The 23,769-nt window shown below is 34.1% G+C and overlaps 1 protein-coding gene across 3 annotated transcripts in view; it reads right to left on the reverse strand.

The window, feature by feature from the left end:
- Positions 1 to 23,769, reverse strand: part of LOC123673021 (protein APCDD1-like) — a 65,487-nt gene that overhangs the window by 38,596 nt on the left and 3,122 nt on the right. For 2 of the 3 annotated variants that reach the window (XM_045607413.1, XM_045607415.1), the window contains exon 2: positions 18,152 to 18,358. In XM_045607413.1, coding sequence (XP_045463369.1) covers positions 18,152 to 18,167 — 16 coding nt within the window. In that variant the 5' untranslated portion in view covers positions 18,168 to 18,358. Of the gene's footprint in view, positions 1 to 18,151; positions 18,445 to 23,769 lie in introns of all 3 variants that reach the window. The other variant, XM_045607414.1, reaches the window with a different exon arrangement.

Here is a 23,769-nt window from a genome sequence, read left to right on the forward strand (position 1 = left end):
AGGGAAGATGGGGTGAGTGATACCTCATTTGAAAGGTATTTTTATACTGATTTCAGCACAGCAATTTTTTTTTTCGTTTTATGCATTAGTTCTCGAAATATTCTTAACTAAGTATTTGAAAATGAAGTAGTGTTTTCATGGCACTTGTAGTGTTTTGTGAAAAATCGACATTTTGAGCTTCAAAACAACCATGACTGTGGCTTCCTTCCTAACTAACTAACGCATGAATATTTCGAGAACTAATGCATAAAATGAAAAAACAATTACTGTGCTGAAATCAGTATAAAAATACCTTTAAATTGAGGTATCACTCACCCCATCTTCCCTATTCAAAAATTGGGGGTGGGTGTTGTAGCAGCAAGGGTTGAAGCGCTATGCGTCCGTAACCTACATCTTAAGTTGTCCCTCTCGAAACAGAAATCGACCTGTCCGAGCATTTCTATCGAAAAACTTTATTTCGTCTGTAATCTCGTCTGTTTCGTTTTCAAATGGCCACCCTGTATAGTTATACAAAATAATATATCTTCTGTAAGCAGTTCCAAATCGGATTGGACATGCCAAAAATTTAAGCAGTTCCATGATATTAATGCTGCTCATCATCTTTGCCAAACGACGATTTCAATAATTTATGTATGTATTTATGCTAAGTCGCTAATTTGCGCGGCGGCGTTCCAAGAAGAATAGTCGGAATACTCAATTCTGGAATTCGGATATATTTAAATAATCGGATTCGCGTGCAAAAATTTCAACTCGCCCACCAGAAGGCATTTATTCAAATTCGATTCAAATTATTGGTGTAGGTGAATAACGTTTTCGTCTCGATTTTGAAATTGACATGCAAGGGCTCAAGACCCCTTCATTTGGCGTCTATCTTTCGGATGATTCCGTCTAGTTGGGACCGAAAAATGCAGGTGTTTTGCATTTTTGGCATTCGGCTATCATCAGAGTGAATCATTCCCGAAACATTTGTAATTATGTTTTACTCATTTTAATATTTTTATTTTTTATTTTTGCATTCGAAATCTATGTATATTAATGAATTCTTTCTATTTGGATGCATGATTATATTGAATTGAATATTGAAATATACAATTAGGTATATTAAATTACAGAGAAGTATTTTTGAACTTTTAGAATCTGAGAATTCGTAAGGTTTTCACATTTTGATACCTAGAAGACAGTGGTAAAATTTTTAAGAGAAAATGTTTTTTTGATGGTTGTGACCCGGACTTATTAAGTGAAATGTTGTATTAATTCGATCTGTAATCACTGTTATTTATAACACAAAATATTTTGGTGCCCATGGTTTTTCAACTGTTCCTGGTAAATTTTTGGTTGTAGTATCAGATACAGCGTTCAGATTTTTTCTTTCAGATCAAGTTTTTGAGATAGATGCTACATTTAGAATTTTTAATCAATGATTATTGCCACTAGAAACCTCGAAAATATATTTGGTTTCCTGATACTAAAAAAAAAATCAGAAAAATACGCAAAAATTGAAATTTGGTCTGGTAAATGGAGTAAGTATTTAGATATATGTGTTTTTCGGCAACCGTCCGGTAAGTGCTCACTTCCCGGACTCTTTTTCTTTGAGAAAGAAGCATTTCCCGGCCTAGTCCGGAAAGTACGTACTTCCCGGACTAGGCCGGAAAAGAATCATAGAAAATATAGCAACCGAGATAACGGCTGACAGTTCATATGAAATTGTCAAAAATTTGCATGTTTTTTGATCGCAATCGCAATAAAATATGGAAAGCAGCAGCGATAGTGTTATTTACATGGTTGCCGAAAAAATATTGTACGCAACACGCCCGAAAATGGTTTTTTTGGACTCACAGACTTCCAGGACTCGCTTACGCTCGTCCTGGAATTTTGTCTATTCGTCCAAAAAAACCCTATTTTCCGGACTTGTTACGTAAATAACTATTTTCGGCAACCGTCCGGGAAGTGCTCACTTCCCGGACTCTTTTTCTCTGAGAAAGAAGCATTTCCCGGCCTAGTCCGGAAAGTACGTACTTCCCGGACTAGGCCGGAAAAGAATCATAGAAAATATAGCAACCGAGATAACGGCTGACAGTTCATATGAAATTAGTTGTCAAAAATTTGCATGTTTTTTGATCGCAATCGCAATAAAATATGGAAAGCAGCAGCGATAGTGTTATTCTACATGGTTGCCGAAAAAATATTGTACGCAACACGCCCGAAAATGTTTTTTTTGGACTCACAGACTTCCAGGACTCGCTTACGCTCGTCCTGGAATTTTGTCTATTCGTCCAAAAAAACCCTATTTTCCGGACTTGTTACGTAAATAACTATTTTTCATAAATAAAAAAGATTTGAATAATCTGGCTTGAAAACTTTCAGCATTATACAATTTTTATATTTCGCAAGACAATGCATTTTAATGAGGAAGCCAATGTACTTCAGTTAATGAGGACTTCCTCTGGTGATATTCAGTAATGTCGGCAGAATACTGGCCAAAGGATATGTCCGAAACGAGAAACTAGTATTGTTTCGCTTATTGGATGGATTTTAATTCACAAATTCGATGCTCATTGAAATCATGTCGGGAACTATAAGACTCAGAGAAAACATTTTCAAGGACCCCCATCTCTTTTTTTGGAATAATTAGATATCAGAAAGTAGATCATAGATATCTTGATTCACTCTCGAGTTACAGGGCGTTTCTTGAAAATAACTGTTTCAAATAATTCTCTTTATCTTGGTTTCTGTTTGAGAAAGTTTATGGTTTATATGATACTCACAACAGATCATATAAATTACCGTTTCAGAGATATAAAGTAGAATGATGTTCCTTCAATGAGACACCCTATATTTATTTTATATTTTTCGTTTAATGAGCATCTAGATATAAAAAGTGCATATATTCTATTTTTTTAAGCACTACATCTGAAACATCTTACGAGCCACCACTGTTTGATTATTTAACTCCGACTTTACAACACTACACTATGATTCAAATAAACAGAAACATAGAAATAAGAATATTTGTCTGAATTTAACATGGAATAATTCAATAAAAAGAATGGCATAATAATACATAATTGATCTGAATTCGATTTATGCAATACTAAGGCTATAACCCTCATAATAATAAGAAAACATTTTCAACTTTCAAAACGCCAAAAAAACTCATGTGCAAAAAAATTCCTATAGGCCAACCGTCTGAATATACGATAACACTCATACTCAACTTGAATGTTGACAAAATGGGAAAATTGACCCTTAGACCAAAAATTCGTTCAACTACTAGAAACAAATCCTTGATTCATTTTGGCGATAACGAAATTACAATTGTTAAGCTCAAGAATTTGAAAAAGTGGTAGAATGTATTTTTTTTTTTGGAGATGTTTATCATAAGTTTCAAGAACAACCTGTTTCACCCCCAGTTTTTTTTATGATATTTACGATAATAAGGCCAGCAATCATGCCGCGAACACATAAAAACATTAGATGTCTCCGACATAAACATTTCCATCATAGTTATTGCTGTTATCTCAGCCGATCTTGGAAACATCTGTGTGGACTCACGTCGTATAGTTATCCAAGTCACCTTGTTACCCTAGATGGCATTTTCAGGTTTTTCAGACAAATAAAAATGAACTTATTAGTCTGATTTCGGAGAATAAGATGCTATAACCATGTGTATAACATATACACGTGTTGATCTTCCTTTGTCACATAATCTAACGGAAATATTCCAAGAACCTGTAAGGAGATTTTGGTTATGTACGTTACTGAAGAAAAGTAACATACGTGCTTCATTAACTATTGGAGTAGCAGTAAAAACTGAAAGCTGTTATTTTTATATTCACAACAACTATTGAAATTAATAGTTTTTAGGGGCTAACATCTTATGTTATATGGAATACTTTAAACACAATGTCATTTAGCACTGTTTTGAGTAAAAAAATATGATAATAATAAATGTATATTTGAAAAGTTGAATTTTTCTACTTTCGATAAATGTCAGTGCTTAAGTTGATACCTCAGAGTAATATAAACATGGATAGAGGAAGCATATGTCATTTCCCAAAGCAAATTTTGTCTTCAACATGAAAATCAAATTTGACAAGAAGCGCGCGGAAATGAAAACGTATCAGTGATACGATATTTCACTCAATTCGCGAGTTTTTCCACAAAGAACGCACTTCTTATGTCCTATAGTGAATCAACGTTTCATATTAATTCAAAATAAAGGGTGTTTTTTTTCGAGGTATATCAGGTATATAACTTTAAGTTGGCATTACTGTTCAAGATGGCGACCGATTTAACAGCTGTCGAGTGATTTATTCTCAGTTTGGTTTGACAATTCATCATGTCTTACGCCTGAACAACGCTTGTAAATAGTGCAATTTTATTTCGAAAATAATGGTTATGTGCGGAATATGTATCGCGCGAATTTTGTTTAGCGATGAAGCGCACTTCTGGTTGAATGGCTACGTCAACCAACAAAACTGCTGCATTTGGAGTGAAGTGAAACAACCGATGACACTAGGAAAGCAAAAGTTGCCAAACCTTGGATTTCAGCAGGTAGATACAGAAAATAATAAATATTCTGATTAGATATTATAAATTCGACAATTAGGAAAATATCAGATTCCAAATATTCAAATTTGCATATTTAATCGGGAATCACTCTAATAAATATATTTCATTTAAAATAATATACATTCATAATGATATAGTGAAATTGTGGATTTGAAAATATATCTCAATCCGACAACGTAATCTAACCATGTTGGGCACATGTAAAAATGACATATACCCCTTCTATCTATGTTTATTACTCTATGGTTCATACTTAGATAGAAAAACTTAGTGGTCAAATAGCCAGTAGGCTGAATTCGATGGATTCCAGCACGTATCAACATTTGGATCGAAAAATAAACAATTAAATTTTCAGACGTTTCACGCTGAGCAATCCCCTTCTAAAGTTCATAGCCTACTCGACCCACTTCTTTTTTTTTCAGAATTTCGATATGATATCAAGCCGAGCTCACTTTGTACATTCTCATTACGTATTCTATGCTCGACCATTACACTGAACTTTTTTTCCAGAAAGTCCTTCGAGACCCCCTAGTGGCCATACGTCTGTCACAAAAGGAACCGAATAAGGATAAAATTGGCTGAGATGTGCGCCAACAATTAATCTGGAAAAAAAGTGGTACCGAATATTGTCGCTGACCGATAATGGAGAATTCCGAGAGCGGACCGTTGAAACTTGATATAAAGACTTGTACGTGCGATGAGTGCCTTAGAAGCAACAAGGAACGTACCATTTTCGATTTGACGTAGATAGTCATACCAGCTGTTATCTCATGTTGAGCTGTATTAAAGATGTACTCCGTTTATTATTTTAAATGTAAACCTGGGAATCCATCTAGGAATAGTAATTTACGTAACAAGTCCGGAAAATAGTGTTTTTTTGGACGAACAGACAAAATTCCATTTTCGGGTGTGTTGCGTACAATATTTTTTCGGCAACCATGTAGAATAACACTATCGCTGCTGCTTTCTATATTTTATTGCGATTGCGATCAAAAAACATGAAAATTGTTGACAACTAATTTCATATGAACTGTCCAGCCGTTTTCTCGGTTGCTATAGAAATGATCAACTGCATTTATTAAAAATATACCTACCAAGATTTTCATATTCACAATGACACAAACGACGTGATTCTTTTCTACTTGCTGCTGCTTTCCATATTTTATTGCGATTACGATCAAAAAACATGCAAATTTTTGACAACTAATTTCATATGAACTGTCAGCCGTTATCTCGGTTGCTATTGATTCTATGATTCTTTTCCGGCCTAGTCCGGGAAGTACGTACTTTCCGGACTAGGCCAGGAAATGCTACTTTCTCAAAGAAAAAGCGTCCGGGAAGTCACCACTTCCCAGATGGTTGCCGAAAAAAACGTTTTTCCACTGAAATTTTTACAGTTTCCGTTTTGGGGTGTATAGAATCCCAGAATCGAATAAGATAGAATCCCATAGAGTAATGATCATAGATAGAGGGAGTATACGCAATTTTTACATGTCCCCAACATGGTTAGATTACATTGTCAAATTGTGGTATATTTTAAAACCACAATTTTACTGTATCATTATGAATGTATATTATATTGAATGAAATATATTTATTTCAGTGATTCCCGATTAAATGTGCAAATTTGAATATTTGGAATCCGATATTTTTCCTAATTGTCAAATTTATGCTAAGCACAATATTTATTATTTTCTGTATCTACCTGCTGAAATCCAAGGTTTGCCAACATTTGCTCTCCTAGTGTCGTCGGTTGTTTCACGTCGTTTGGCGCGCTTGAAGTTTGTTTTCTGAATTTCTGATATATTCAAGTATTTAGTTCAATATATTTTGGGTTGATATGAAACGTTGATTCACTATGGGACCTAAGAAGTGCGTTCTTTGTGGAGAAACTCGCGAATTGAGTGAAATATCGTATCACTGGTATTTTTTCACTTCCGCGCGCTTCATGTCAAATTTGATAGTTCATGTAGGGGACAAAAGTTGCTTACTGAAAATGACATATGCTCCCTCTATCTATGTTTATTACTCTGAGATAGCAGTGATGAATAAATTAATTATAAGTTCTGGTACATAATCCCCTCAAAAAAGTGCACTTCAAGAAACACTCTGTATCTTGAAAACAAAGCGTTTGCGGGCCTATGTTTATGGAACTTTTTTTCTTAATATTATCCAAGGAATCTCTCATTTTCTTTTGTACCCTCAGTTAAGGAACACCCTGTACATATGTTGAAAAAACGAGAAGATTAATATTAATAGAAATAAAACTTCATTCTACTCTGAAGAGGAAGGTATGCCGATATCAGTCATTGGTTTGAGAATATTTATAATATTTAATAATACAATAATTTGTATATCAAAAATAAAGTAAGTATTTTTGATAATATTGTTAATTTAACCAATAAAGAACGTTACGCGTTTCTTTATGAGCACACACAAAACAATTGTATTTTTGTCCACCCTATACCAATTGGAATGAACATGTGATTGTGATACATTTTTGGAATCACCTCAGCTAGAGTAATCGGAAAATTGAGACAAAATGGGGGTGTTACATTAAAAAAAAAAAATTGACGGTGACGTCATTATTCGGAAGTAATTCATCCTGTATATTAGATTATTATTTTAAAATGCGGTAAATTAAAATAAAAATCGACGTGCTTCAGGATTATTTCTTAAAAAGGTCTGTTTAGCTAAAAATGAATTTCTTCCGTACTTTACGGACACGGAGTATATCGAAAGAGGAAAATAACTGGAAGAACAACCGCTAAAACCTCTTGGCTTTTTGTCAGGGCTTTCCTCATTTCGTATTGTTACCAATATGTGATCTAGAAACAAAGAAACTTTTCTTTTAATTGGAAAAAATGATTTAGTCAGTTTTTCAAAATCATTATGCAGAATCTAAAGGGAATGCATAATCACTGCTTGAATAAGCTGCAGGATTTCAGCTATTTTTCATTTACTTATGATATTTCGTTAGACGAAGCAAATAATGTGACCTATGTGCAAAATTCGCAGTATTTTTTTCAACGATTAAATGTTTCTCCTTTCCCACCTAGCAAACAATCTCAAGCGGGTGTTATTTCTATGGCATGAAGTAGAAGTCGTTGCAGAAATAAATACAAGTTTAAAACTGGGCAGATGACCAACTTAGGCGGCTGACGATTCTAGATAGCCTTATTGATAAACAACAAATCAATCAGTTGGGAGGCAAAGACTCGACAGTCACGACATCAGATAAAAAGTAAGAAAAGACCCTATAATTCGCAAAGGTAATGACCATTCAAGGCGAATATTCTATCTGGAAATCGAATGGAAATTTATGCTTTTGCACAGATAAAAAAAACTTCGATGTATATAAATACTGCAGCACCTGTTACCGATATCGAAACACATATGTGTGGTGGTATACCTACAAAGATGACTAAGAAATTATTACTCAGTGTTGTAGTTCAAGTTATTACTGAATATACTAACTGACAAAGAAACTTCAACACCTAGAAGGAGCTGTTTAAATTTCAAATTTTTTTTTGGTAAAACATACACTGCGCAAAAGAATTAACGCACATTATGAAAATCTCAAATTTATTCTACAACTGAAGGTGTTCTCAATGATAATTATTTTTATCAGAATTATGCATGCATATGTTATCCACTTTCAACGTTTTTCTTCAATACAGATGTTTTTTCCCAGCAGGAATAAAAAAGATGAGATTATCAGATTTTGAATGTATTGGCTCCATTCTGAAATCAGTTGTTCTCGATCAATTCTAGTGATCAATAGTTTTTGTTTCGTTTGATTTTCTACACTCGATCGCTATGCAACGCGAAACACGCAATTTGACCCAAGAGGAATGTGCCCAAGCGATAGTTTTGCGAGAAGAAGGGTGGACATACACAAGAATTGCAGAAAGGTTTGGAGTTTCCCATACAAGTGTGTCCAGAATGTTGCAGCGATTCAGAGAGACAGGTATGAATGTCCGAAGACCAGGACAGGGTAGACCACGGGTAACAACTGCCATTCAAGAACGTTACTTGAGAGTTTCTTCGTTGAGACAACGCTTTCCAACCGCTAGCCTCCTTCAAAATCAGCTTGAGCAAACTCATGGGGTGCAAATTAGCACTCTGCAACAGAACATCGACTTTGGATTTCCTCGAACAGCTGGTTTGTTGTGAAATTCAAAAAAATTGTTCATATGAAAAAACCTTCACGATTTTTTTCTCTGAATTCAATCATTTACTCCTTGCTATACTATATATGTTTTACTAACAAAAAAAAAATAAAATTCAAACAACTCTTCTGGGTGTTGCAGTTTCTTTGTCAGTTAGTATATTCATCAATGGATGAATGGTAGAATTCTATATTTGGATTTTCAGAACAAATTCAATACTTTATTGATCGCTTCGAGAAACAATGATCTGAAATCATCTTGTTCACTTAAAATCCATCTTAAGTTTTCGATGTAATATTATCGGAAATAAAATTGTCCTGAAACCAGAGACTCACAGGTCATCTTCAACCTATTGAATTACACAACGAAACTCAATAGTTTGGACTGCATCGTGTCCGGTCTTTGCGTTTAGCATATTGACAGCCGATCGGAGGCAATGTAACATAAAAAATCACGCAACAATGGAGAAAAATTGCCAATTTTTCAAGATGGTTTATTATAATACTATCTTACAGGATAAGAAATTCTCAAATCGATTTAAAGTGCTTATTTTGCGTTATTTTTTATGTCTTTTCTAGTAATTTATTCAGTATATTGTGAATTTGGTGAGTTTTTCAGCTCAGAACTGATTAGTTCTCAATGAAACGACAAACAACAAACCAAATTCAACTGAAAATTTCATGAACCAGTCCTGGACAAAATTATGAAAATTCTGTATGATACGAGTATTAAAGGTGACACACACATTAGTTATTTATACTGAAATCAATAAAAAAAATCAAAAACTTTTTTTTAATAACATTTTATTGTTTTATTGTAAATATAATAAAAAATAAAAAATTTTTCCTGGATCCATATTCGTCAGACACTCAAGAAGGATTTAACCAGATCTGCAGACTAGATAGATCGGTGGACTATGGCGCGTACTGGTGTGTAAAATACAGCTTCCATGATACATGTGCATAACATACCTTTGAAGAGAATAACTGTAGAAAAACTGGTAGATTCTCGTCGAATCAGCTATATTTAATAATCAAGAGGAGATCAGGTACATACACCTACTTTCTTGCTCCCCGTACCAATCATTATGAAAAAAATATATTATCTGCTTCTATTCCGATTATGGTAACTGAACATCAGGATGATAATTTAGCGGTTTCAAGACCAGAATTCAATGTGAGTGGTCTCTAAAATTACAGGTTAGTGATGCCGCCCAGATTTGTCGTATCCATCAGTAATGAGATTTCACGTTTCGTTGATTGAGACAATTTTTGAGTAGTTGTAATAAGCCTCGAGGATATTCCCAATTATTTCTCGGAATGTAATCGAATCGTGAAATTTTCGTTGAATTCTTGAAGAAAGGCAGCTTTGTTCATTTCACTACATCATAAACGCAGTCAAGGAAGTTGGAATATGTCAGTAGGGATTATTCATTGGAATACGTTGGAGAGAAGACTATATGATGTTGCACTAATCTTAGAAGAAGTATAGAGTAAATGGAAATATCTTGACGAGTTGAGATATCGAATCGAACTGTACCTCATTTCGATTATATTGAAATTGATAACAAAGTTTGCAGACATCTGAGCAGATTGACGATAATTTTTCATATATGCTGGCATTTCCATTTATTTGAGAGAATTCAGAATATGTTTCTATAGATAGAGGAAGTATACGCAATTTCTACCTGTCTTCAACATGGTTAGATTACGTTGTCGTATTGTGATATACAATATTCAAATCCACAAGTTTACTATATCGTTAGGAATGTATATTAAATTGAATGAAATATATTTATTTGAGTGATTCCCGATTAAATATGGACATTTGAATATTTGGAATCCGATATTTTTACTAATTGTCGAATTTATAGTAAGCAGAATATTTATTATTTTCTGAATCTACCTGCTGAAATCCAAGGTATGGCAACTATTGCTCTCCTAGAGTCATCCGTTGTTTCACGTCGTTTGGCGCGTTTGAAGTTTGTTTTTTGAATTTCTAATATATTGAGGCACTCATATCAATATATTTTGAGTTGATATGAAATATTGACTATGGGACATAGGAAGTGTGGTCTTTTTGAAGAAACTCGCGAATAAAATGAAATATCGTATCACTGATATGTTTTCATTTCTACGCGCTTTATGTCAAATTTGATAGTTCATGTTGGGGACAAAATTTGCTTACTGAAAGTGACATATGCTCCTTCTTTCTATGTTTATTACTCTGAAGTCTTATTGAATTGTCTTGTGAATTCGGGAATTTAATTTTTCCTGTGAAAAAATCGAAAAAGCATAATGCAAAGTAATATTTTTCAACAAAAAGCATTCGTGCATGTGCAAAAATCCTCGTCTTCGGCTCGGCCACCAGCACTCATGTTTTTTTTTTAATTTTACCCAGCAACGTGTTCTCTCAATTTTTTTCGAAAAAATAAGATGCCCTTATGATATTACTCATATACGAAGATTATCGTATTTTCATAGAGAACTTGACATCTTTCAAAAGTCATGAATGGCATCCAGCGATCAGTAATTTTATTTCTATGTCATAATCTATGATTTTCCATAGCAAGCAACGTGTTAAAACAATAACTCACTAATATTGTTCATTCTCATTTAATTGTTTCAGCTATTATTTATTCACAATTTTTTTTTTAAATGTATTAATCTGATAAGGAGCTATTTCGGCAAGCAGCTAATCTAGCCAGTATGGATCATTTCCTAAAAAAATCTGAAGAAAGGTACGAGAAGGAATAATATTCAGTTTTTTCAGTTATCTAACTAATAAAAAAGAAATACTGGTTTTCGATAACCCTATTAAATATGGAAATTTGAATATTAGGAATCCGATATTTTTTCTGATTTTCAAGTATATAATAAGCAGAATATTTATTATTTTCTGCATCTACCTGCTGAAATAACACATGCTGACATTTCTCATATATTTAAGTATTTATTTCGATATATTTTGAGTTAATATGAAACGTTGATTCACTATGGGACATAAGAAGTGCGTTCTTTGTGGAGAAACTCGCAAATTGAGTGAAATATCGTATCACTGATATGTTTTCTTTCTGCGCTTCTTTCATATTTGATAATTCATGTTGGGGACAAAATTTGCTTTTTAAAAATGACGTATGCTCCCACTATCTATGTTTATTACTCTGATTGTAGAGCCTATTTCATTTTGTCAAAATGAATGTCTCCAAATATTTCGACGACATCTTTGATTTGGCTTTTCCTTTATTGATATTGTACGTAGGTAGGCTGAGCAAGCTTATCCATTTGAAACTGTAAGCGTCGAAAGTATACTGCCTCGATTTTTCAAGTACTTGACATATAAATACTTGACTTGATATTGAAAAACTACTACTTGACTTCATTTCAAGTCAAGCCGTGTCTACCAGTGTACAGGGTGGGCAAATTTCGATGTTTTAGCACTACAACTTTTAAACCAGATGAGATAGACAAAATCTGATACCCCATTCATATTCTGAATATATATGAATAAAATAAATAAAAAGCTACCTAAGAAACTTTTTCCAAGTTCGTTTATCTTTTCGAAACTATTTGTATTAAATAAATATAGATTCGAATTTTGTAGAAATGAGTGAAAAGCATAGAAATAATCAGATTGACGGAAGGACACTGCTCTTGTTATAGAAATCTCAATTTTGCTGTGCTCATCAACTGTTGAAACCATAGAAATATTGAGACTCTTAAGTAAAAAAAGGTTTTTAACCATTTTCTGTTATTTATATTGATCCGAATCATACAATGTTATATATTTTTGAAATCAGGAAAAATTGAGCTTTCAGAAAATGGCACAAAAATTTAGTGTTCCCATTTGAAAAAACATAACTTTGGGTCATAGCTTCGTAAATAAAGACCCTTTTGAAAATACGAGCACGCCACTGAATTCTACGTGAAAAAGTGCCTCTTTAATGTTTTAATTTTAGAGCTGTATCATCAATATTAGCGGAGATGTAAATGTTTTTCGATATCGCCATTTTTCCAATTTTCGCTTATAACTCGAAAACAAAAGAAGGTGGCCAAAAATGAATACTACCCTTGTTAGTTTCTCACAAAAAGAGACCGAGAATGGGGTATCAGATTTTGTCTATCTCATCTGGTTTAAAAGTTGTAGTGCTAAAACATCGAAATTTGCCCACCCTGTACTGTAGTATACTGAACACAGAGTGAAATATACTGTGAGTAGGAAGAAAACCTCTGTGCAAAATTCAAACTGTTTTCCTCCCATAAGGCACCGGACCATAGAATTCAATACCGCCACAAATCCCAACGTCTCCATAGAAAATATTTTTAACACCGTGAGTAACTGAATGGAGAATATGAGACGCCATAAGTTGGTACACCTTAATAAGATCGAGTCTTGAGGCAGCTCGAGGTATTGTCAGGTCGGCATAATCGGGCATTTGCATGCAGTGAACGACCGATTGCAGCGCTTTTCAGCCGGTTAAACAATCATTTGCATAAGGCCATCTATTGTCCGCGCCCGTGCCCAGGAAATATTCTGCGGTTGAGACGCAGCCTACTCAAATTTCTGGTCGTGACCGTTCGCCTCACGCTACACGTTTGAGTCTCAAACGGATCTTCTGGTTTTTTCCATACTGAAACTTGGTCTTTGCTAACACCTAGATCCTTCCACGGTTGAAGTTCGAAATGTGCTGAATCAAAATTTTAAAAAACATCGACATCAAGTCTTCTTCCTTTGTACGATATAATAATAAAGGTCTTTATTCCTTCAGTTTACAGGACAAACATAGATAGAGGGAGCATATGTCATTTTCAGTAAGCAAATTTTGTCCCCCAACATGAACTATCAAATTTGACATGAAGCGCGCTGAAATGAAAACATATCGGTGATATGATATTTCACTCAATTCGCGAGTTTCTCCACAAAGAACTCACTTCTTATGTCCCATAGTGAATCAACGTTTTATATTAACCCAAAATATATCGAAATAAATACCTAAATATATCAGAAATTCATGAAATAAACTTCAAGCGAGCCAATCGATGTGAAACAACCGATGACACTAGGAGAGCCAAAGTTGCCAAACTTTGGATTTCAACAGGTAGATATAGAAAATAATAAATATTCTGCTCATTATAAATTCGACAATTAAGAAAAATATCGGATTCCAAATATTCAATTTGCATATTCAAATAAACTCAAATAAATATATTTCATTCAATATAATATACATTCCTAACGATATAGTAAAATTGTGGATTTGAATATGTATCACAATCCGACAACGTAATCTAACCATGTTGGGGACATGTAAAAATTGCGTATACTTCCTCTATCTATGTTTATTACTCTATGGTCACGAAAGTCGAGAATCACGAGAAATGTCAAATATAAACGATGTATGCGCCATCTGAAACTCTAGTGATCTCTCAAAATAAAGTATAGGCAAAAATCTCTCGTTTTGTCTGAAAGTTTTACTGGTTTAAGTGAGATAAGGAAGCTATCTAAGCATCTCTGTTTTAATGAACCAATAAAATCCGTGAATTTTTCTTAGTTACTGCGTATTCATAAGTGACGACGTGTTATAATCGTTTTGGTACTTTGCCTCCTGCCAATTGTGATCATTTTCGATTTATCATGTACCTTTCAGACTTGAGTCTGTGCATTTCTAGCAGTGATGAGGAACATCGATAAAAGCAATTTGTTTCAAATATTAAATTATTGCATTATTCTTTATCAATTATTTGATTAATAATGAACCGTCATTTTTATATGCCTTATACTCAGCAACGACAAAATTATTAGAGTCTTTATTCATTTGATATATTTACTATTTTTTTCAACTTACAGTTTTGATTGATTTAATTTTTTCTTTCTTGATATAATAGTTTTTCCCATGTTCAAATAGTTATATTTCTGGACGAATGTATATAACAAAAATGAAGAAATTCCAAAATTTAATGATACAATATTCATATTGAAAAATATTTACCGAGTACAAACTCATTTGAATTTTTTAGCATTCAGCCAAATCAAAAGGGCAATTCACAGTATGGTAGCATCGGTAACATTGACCAGATGTGTTGGAAGGCCTACATAAGTGAAACCTAGAGGCGAAATGAAATTGCCTGACAGTGAATATCATCTATATCTGTTATGCAATCGTGTAATCATAACACGTATTTGGGTCGAGTGAAGAATACCCTTATTATACTTCTTCTGAAGCCAAATTATTACCTTCCGATGGTGAACAAATGTCATCTTTTGAAATGATACACAGGTTCACCCAACGAAAACATGACATAATGGATTTAGGGGCTAATAATAACGGTGGTGCAGAAAATGTTCTGACAGTTCGATATCAGCCGATTCTTCAAGATATATAAGGGAAAGATTTTGTGCATCTTTAGAATTTATGATTACTGTATTCAGGGCCGGCGCGAGTAATTTTGGCACCTGAAGAGAAGAATTTTTCGGCGCCCCTGCTGAAAGAGCATTTAACATCAAACAAGCTGAAAAAATTTGAAATTTAACAGTAACTAGTTTTCGAATCGTAAGCATTTACCATAAGTTGAATCATCATTCCATTCCAAATGATTCAAAAGCGAAGGTAGTCTTGTTTTTCGTTTTTGTGATATACATAATGATTTTATCCCCCTTTCAATGAGGGTAATAGGGATTCTGTTTATAATGGTTAGACAGCCATGTGTTGTTTATTACACAGGCGGCTTAGTAAAGGCGAATTGGAGATTTTTATTGCAGGGAATGTTGACAAACACAGCGGGGCGTTAGGTTGTTTTTAAGAATCAAGAATTTAATATGAAAAAGTGACCAACGAACTGGGCCGAATTGCCGTCCCTAAAAAGTGGTGCCTGAAACGTTCGTTCTGTGTGTCACAGGCCTTGACTGTATTGCAGAAAAAACTATCCTTTACTTTGTACAAAAATTAGCAAGCAGTTTATAGGTGTTAATATTGATTGAGAAAACGATCCATCAATTCCACATTCTGAAAACAAAGGAAACAAAGAATTAGCTCGAAAATAATTTTGTATACAATCTTGAAGTATTAATTTCCTAGTTTCAAATCTTGCATAAGGTGCATTTTGAAAATGAATCATTGGATAAAATAATTTTGATTATTGTTGTGCAAATTAGTGCGCAATACCTGGAACATACTGTGCTTGATGAAACATAATACCATAATGCAAAAAGAATGCCTGTTACTGATCCAATGCTAATGTAGGCCATGAATCCAATAAAAGAACAAGAATAGTCACTGTCTTTTTGTTCTCTCCCATAACCCGTAATGTTTTTTGCATTTTTATAGTTTTTAATTTAACTGCGTCATCCTACTGAATGAACTGCGTAAGTTCTAATCATGGTGTAACACACATAACACATTGCTTCAAAGGAAATGAGATAAATTTTTTATTATGACTCGGAATTAGGACGAGCAAGCGTGAGTACGTAGTTAGCTGAACTAATTAATTTAGTTTATGAATGACACATAAAGGTTGACTAACACAGAGAAATACGGATACTTAATTGATGCTGAGATACAACTCTTCCTTATTCAAATAACTGGAGATATGATGTTTCGTAGTATTTCTACCGGAAATAGAACAATAATGCAAATTTTAGACAATGGTTAATTATTTTTTAGAAGTTAGTTGTATGGGAATCAGTACTGAAACACTATGGTTTGTTATTTTCTCTCGAACCACATAATAACTCAACTTCCTTAAAAAAAAATGTATAAAAATATTTTGCTGCGGAGTTTGAGAATATGGTTACTCAAATTGAAATTCTTTTGGGCGCTAGAACATTCGGTTAAAAATAAAAGCTACCGCTCTCACTTTGTTAGAGAAAGTCAAATTTGCTGCATTTTTGATATGTTTTACTCCAAGTCATTCCAAACAAAAAGTTCCATAGCCATAAGTTTTTCTATAGGTTAGTTTTGACGCTAGAGGTCCCTGAAAACTCTCATTTGTTCTTCAGTGACTCCATGGGCAAACATTACAAAACGTTATTCTGGATAATCATCACAATTCTGAGTAATCAAGATCTGATTAATTTGAAATACTATTGAAAGCATTATTCTTTGTTCTTACATTTGGTCCAATTATACCCTGTGTTCCAGATCACACTCACATAAGAATTTCTGCATGATGTTGAGCATTCCTTCGAAAGAACCTATCGAAATCCATAATCCTTTCGTCCAGACTCATCATTCTATCGGATAAAATCTCACATTGACAACTGAAAGCAGTCATAATTCCTGCTGAAAAAGTATCAATGACAACGATTGGCGAACGTAAGTTATGATGTACCAAAGTGTGCATTCATAACTGTTAGGAAACCAATAATCGAAGGGTAGTATTTTTCCTTGTGCCAATAACAAAGGCAGAATAACAAACAGTGAACAAGAGATTGAACAATCACTGAAGAAGGTCCTGAACGCAATTTTATGTGAATAAAATGAAGTTTCCATCATCTTTCTTTCTCGCTTAGTTTTGCCTCTGAAACTATTCGAATTCAAAGATTTTATTATTGCACAAACTAGTTCCTCGTTTCTTGAACATTATCAGCTTCACGCATCCCATAAGCTTGATAGATGAAAAGGTCAAATAGGGTGAAGATGTTTCCAAATAGACTGAAACATTCTGCAAATGGAGTAACATACACGAAATATCCAAAAATATTGAAAAAATTAAAACAAAAATCGAGTTAATGTGATACGCGTCATTTCTAGAATACTCTTTCATAGCCCATAAACCTGAATATTGAAGGAGTATGTAATTTAAGAGAAATTCATACATATCGTTTTCAGTGGATGTCATCATATTAAATGAAAATCATGCAGGATTACACTTGATTTCTTGATTTGTCCCTTCCAATCCCACCTTGTCAACATTGGTCTGCCAAAGTATAGGCTATAATTTATGATTATGAATAAATCTCTTTGTTATGACAAGAAAAAATTCATACGGAACATTTCGAATATAACGTTCGCATTCTTTTGAAAGGAACACTATTCAAATTTGATATAGAATAGGATTCATAAACATTTTTTGATTCTAGATAGCTAAGGCGATCTGTAAAAATTTTCGAATAAATGTAAATGTAAAAATTGCACATTGTATAATTAACCAAATGTAATAATACCAAAGAACAATGCTTTTAATGGTACCCCATATATTGATGACTGTTCTTGAGTAGTCAGAATGGTGATGAATATCCGGATAAATTTTTGTATTGTTTAACAATACCTATACCTATACTACTCAAATAATTTTTCATTTTTCAATTCGATTGTAGTTTTTTGAGTTTTTCTAATAAAATTCACGGCATGTGAAGCCGGCTATAAATGTTATATGATTCGTAATACTTAAATCTTGAAATATTCTCACCTTCAAAACGCGGCATAAGAAACAAAAGATGGGGGCGAGGTTCTCTTGACACTGCTAAGTGTATCGTGAGTGTTGGGCATCACCAGGGTCCAGCCTCTTCCATTTTATTGCTTCTTTGAGTGTTCCCCATCATCACTAAAAGGTGTGAAGAGGTTGAAGATGGAAATGTTCTTTCTATCTCTCTCGCTGTTTGGGCATTGATTATATCTGAAGATGAATGGATTTGAATTACTGAATTTCCATATCTCTCAGGTTTTTAATAGATGGATTCGGTCCCTACTTGATGCAAATATCTGAAATGATTATTTAAATACATGATATTATATAAAATAAAGTCGGCTTTCTTTAGTTCATGATATTAAATTTGTTAGAATTGTTTCTGTCTCGAATAGCAAAATGACTATAGGCACAAACATCGGCAAAAACACGAACAAGTATAGTCTAACGAGAGTATAAACGTATAAAAATGCTAATACATCTGTTCCCTCGATATTCAGCTGCATTCTATCATGAATTACCGGGAACAATTGAAAATGATGGAAAGAAGATAAACTCATAATTATTCATAGAATTTTATTTATGTATGTATTGATTTGTTTGTGTGTATGTTTGTAACGGGTGTTTTTTTTCGAGGTATATAACTTTAAGTTGGCGTTACTGTTCAAGATGGCGACCGATTTAACAGCTGTCAAGTGATTTATTCTAAGTTTGGTTTGGCAATTTATCATGAATACACTCACGCCTGAACAATGCTTGCAAATAGTGCAATTTTATTTCGAAAATAATGGTTCTGTGCGGAATACGTATCGCGCATACGTCCATTTTATTTTGTTTAGCGATGAAGCGCACTTCTTGTTGAATGGCTACGTCAACAAACAAAATTGCCGCATTTGGAGTGAAGCTAATCCTCAAGTGTATGTCGAAACACCGTTACTTCCAGAAAAACTGACTGTTTGGTGCGCTTTATGGGCTGGTGGAATCATTGGTCCGTACTTCTTCAAAAACGATGATGGCCAGAACGTTACAGTCAATAGTGATCGGTATAGAGCCATGATTACTAGCTTTTTCATACCTGAATTGAACAACCATGATGTCCAGGAGCTGTGGTTCCAACAAGACGGCGCAACATGTCACACAGCTCGTGCCACAATCGATTTATTGAAAGACACGTTTGGTGACCGCCTAATTTCACGTTTTGGACCTGTGAATTGGCCTCCAAGATCTTGTGATTGAACACCGCTAGACTACTTTTTGTGGGGCTATGTAAAGTCATTGGTCTATGCGGATATGCCACAAACCCTTGACCATTTGGAAGACAACATTCGCCGTGTTATTGCCGATATACGGCCACAAATGTTGGAAAAAGTCATCGAAAATTGGACGTCCAGATTGGACTACATCCGAGCCAGCCGTGGCGGTCATATGCCAGAAATCATATTTCTCTAATTCTGTGGTTATTCCGTTCATTCTTCCACATCTTGTAGAACAAAATCGTGCGAGAATATATCAGAAACGCACAGTTTTCATGGTTATATTTTATTATTCTATGTTGGTACTCCGAACTTCACGGCTTTATCTGTCAATTCATCAATTTGCCTTAAAGAAATCAGTTCTGCCAACCAACATTTTTCAATGCGAAAATCACTAAAATATATTTATGGAAATATTTCATTAGTTTCAATGAAAATGCAATGAATTAGAGAAAATAATGTATAATACTCGTACAGAAGGCTCATTCTACCACTCGTTCATTCCAAAACTCGCCACTTCGTGACTCGTTTTTGAATTTTGAACTCGTGGAAGAATATCAATGCCTTCTGCACTTGTATTATAAATAACTATTAAAATGTAATTCCACAAGATTATCTTGCGGATAAATAAAATTCATGTCAATCGAATAATCCATCGTTGTTTTATTGTAATTTAAAGTTCTATAGCTCTAAAAAAACACCCTTTATATATGTTCATGCTAAAATAAATAATATTATTATCATTTAATTTCACTTCAGCAATTCAAGCTAATTTGATGTTATAAATATGTGGGATATGTGTCGGTGTTAATTAAATTTTGTTGTGTTCTTTACTCTCTGGGATTTTTAATTTCTGTTATTTTTTTTTTTTAGTTTCAGTATATTGCTTCTGTTATTCAGTTATTTCTTCAATGATGTGCATGTATATGAGTAGTTTTTTAGGATTGAAAGCCTCTACTCTGTATTCAATCATAATAATAATAATAATTCACTTGTAAAAAATTCAACGATATTGTGGAAAATGTAAAAGTTGGTAGATTGCAACGTCAAACTCCAGCATGGTTTCTTGAGTTTCTTGAAAAAGAATTAAGAAGAGTGAATCTACTTGATTTGAAGCTATCCATCGATTATGCAGACTGTCAGTGTTTACAAAAAATATGCAAAAAATTAAAGTACTTGTCATTTTCAAAAATATTATTTATTATCAAACAAAACGGTAATTCCAGGAAAAATTAACTCGCTATCTTCCTCGCCAATTCAAACTAAAGTTATTTTCAAACGTAGACCGAGAATGAACATACTCTTGCTGCGCAATTTTTGCCATCATACTTGTGACGCTATTATGGAAGGCCACCAGGGAATTCGAGATATCTTCTGGGGTAGTTCTCTTGTTTCGGTTTTTTAAACTTAAGGACATGCGCAATTGTTGAAATTTGGATAACCAATCTCCTGTGGCTGTGCATATGTACAATAGATCCTCCGGAAATCTTCTGGTTCTACTATATGGTGCCACATCACACAAATTGTTAAGCTGCATTAAAGCTTGCTGACGTTTTTCAGTTATACTGAAATTAATTTTCTGAATATCGCGTAGTGTGGCCATCAGTTGCTTAACTTCGTACCATTGCATGAATTCGTGCAAAGCAGCCCTTGAAGAATAATTTTCGTAACAATCGGTTGCAATTGCTATCTCTTCATCTTGATATTTAGGTGATACTTGGTCTACACAAGGCTTTTCGTCGATACTGACTACTGGAGTGTCCCTCTTCTCTTGTGGCTCTCGTTGATCTGCCTCCTCTGATAGATGTCCATGTTCTTGATGTCCAATTTCTTGAAACATGGGCAAACCTTGTATATCAGTTATATTTTCGTGATTTCGGAAATACTAAGTATGGCGTTTATCGGAAATTCTGGCAACTTCAAAAACCAGAGAATTTAATGCCAATATGGCCGACCCAGAGTCCTGGGTCTGTGATATCAATCTAGCAGGAGTTAGGACATTTTCAATGGTTAGGGTTAAGATGCATAGAATACCTGGTGTGTTTACTGATTCGATTTTGTTTCAGACTTTTCGAGAGACCCACCTGTTGCTTTGGTGGTCTGCTTCACCAGAGTGCTGTAAGGTGGCGCTCTTTAAAATTTTTCGAATTCCCGCATCTGCCTGGTGCCGTTTAAAAAGGAAATACTGATTTTAGACACTGCAAACATTCACAATAAATTACAATTCAGTTCATATCGAATTTTTACTCAAATGAATGGAATATAATGACAGACCATAGAATATAAAATATTATTGTTCTATACTCAAAGTTCACGACAAGAGCGTAGAAATAGGGGGATACTGGGGGTAATTACCCGGTGTTCCTAAATTGGAGATACAATTGAAAATGACAGATTTCCGGATCATTTCAAGAAAAAAAGTCCTATAACATGAGTCCCCAAACATTTTGTTTTGAGATACATGTTTTAAAGTTTAAGTTTTTTTCTCGTATAACCTTCCCTTCACAAGATATTTAATATGAATTGGCCATAGATATTCCAGTTTAAAGTTTTCACTTTTCACCATGTGATATGCTAATTTTGAATGCAAATCTACAGGGTGATATATTTTCTGGAAAGATGCCTGCTTCCTTCCTCCAAAACTATATTTTGGTGAATGGCTGTTAGTTTAGAAAATGTAGAAAAAAAACTCTGGTCCAGTACTACACTTTTTGGTTTGTTATAGTTTTGTCGTATCTGCTATCGATTTCGAGAAAAAATCTCTAGTAATCCTCAGGAAAATCCAAATTATTATAAAGATCCAGTTAGTAAGCTCTAATGAATACATTAATTTTAAGTTTTGGTATTTATTTACCTAATCTGTAGCGAAGATTAATAAATATTTGATAAACTGTACGACACACCAGAAACAATCTGTATATTGAAAGCAAAGCGTTTGTGGGCTCATATTCATGAAACTTTTTTTTCTCAAAATTATCCAAGTAATTTCTCATTTTCCTTCGTAACTCTTATTTGAGAACACCCAGTATAAGGTAAGAACAACCGAATTAGTAACAACAAAAATTATTTCGAGTAATTTGGTTCAAACTTCGTTATCAAACTTCTTTTTCTATGATTTTTCTAGATATGAATAAAAGTTATCGTCAAAAGTTTTTTTTTCGATTATCCCTCCCCAAGAAAAAAAAGATCTACGCCATTGGTTCACATGAGTCGAGAATTGAGAGAAATGTCAAATGTAAACGATGTATGCGCCATCTGAAACAGACCGCGATCTCTCGAAATCAAGTAGGTATAAATCTGAAAAATCTCCCGTTTTGTCTGAAAGTTTTACAGGTATAAGTATACACACCAGGTTTTCTATGCATCTTAGTTAGGGTCAACTCACAGAATATCCAACTACACCATACATATTGATTTAATGATAACATTTGTAAATGATGAAATTAGAATACGTTCAATTAAATACCATCAAAACTTGGAAGGACAAGACAACCGCCTCATAGACTATCTTTCTCAAAACCCCTTCAACAACAGAAGATTACAACGGACTTGACCATTTGACTTTAATTGAAGTATTATACTGGAGTATCGATATTGAATGATAACTTCTTCATGTTAATTTACAAGTGATCACATTTACTTAATAAAGATTGTTTTTTTCGAGGTATATAACTTTAAGTTGGCATTACTGTTCAATATGGGGACCGATTTAACAGCTGTCAAGTGATTTATTCTCAGTTTGGTTTAGCAATTCATCATGAATAGACTCACGCCTGAACACTTGCACGCTTGCAAATAGTGCAATTTTATTTCGAAAATAATGGTTCTGTGTTCCCGATTTTCATAAGCGAATTTTGTTCAGCGATGAAGCGCACTTCTGGTTGAATGGCTACGTCAACAAACAAAACTGCCGCATTTGGAGTGAAGCTAATCCTCAAGTGTATGTCGAAACACTGTTACATCCAGAACGTTACAGTCAATGATGATCGGTATAGAGCCATGAATACTAACTTTTTCATTCCTGAATTGAACAACCATGATGTCCAGGAGCTGTGGTTCCAACAAGACGGTGCAACATGTCACACAGCTCGTGCCACAATCGATTTATTGAAGGACACGTTTGGTGACCACCTAATTTCACGTTTTGGACCTGTGACTTGGCCTCCAAGATCTTGTGATTTAACACCGCTAGACTACTTTCTGTGGGGCTATGTAAAGTCATTGGTCTATGCGGATAAGCCACAAACCCTTGACCATTTGTAAGACAACATTCGCCGTGTTATTGCCGATATACGGTCACAAATGTTGGAAAAAGTCATCGAAAATTGGACGTCCAGATTGGACTATATCCGGGTCAGCCTTGGCTTT

The sequence above is a fragment of the Harmonia axyridis genome, chromosome 2 (assembly GCF_914767665.1).
Source record: "Harmonia axyridis chromosome 2, icHarAxyr1.1, whole genome shotgun sequence".
NCBI lineage: Eukaryota > Metazoa > Arthropoda > Insecta > Coleoptera > Coccinellidae > Harmonia > Harmonia axyridis.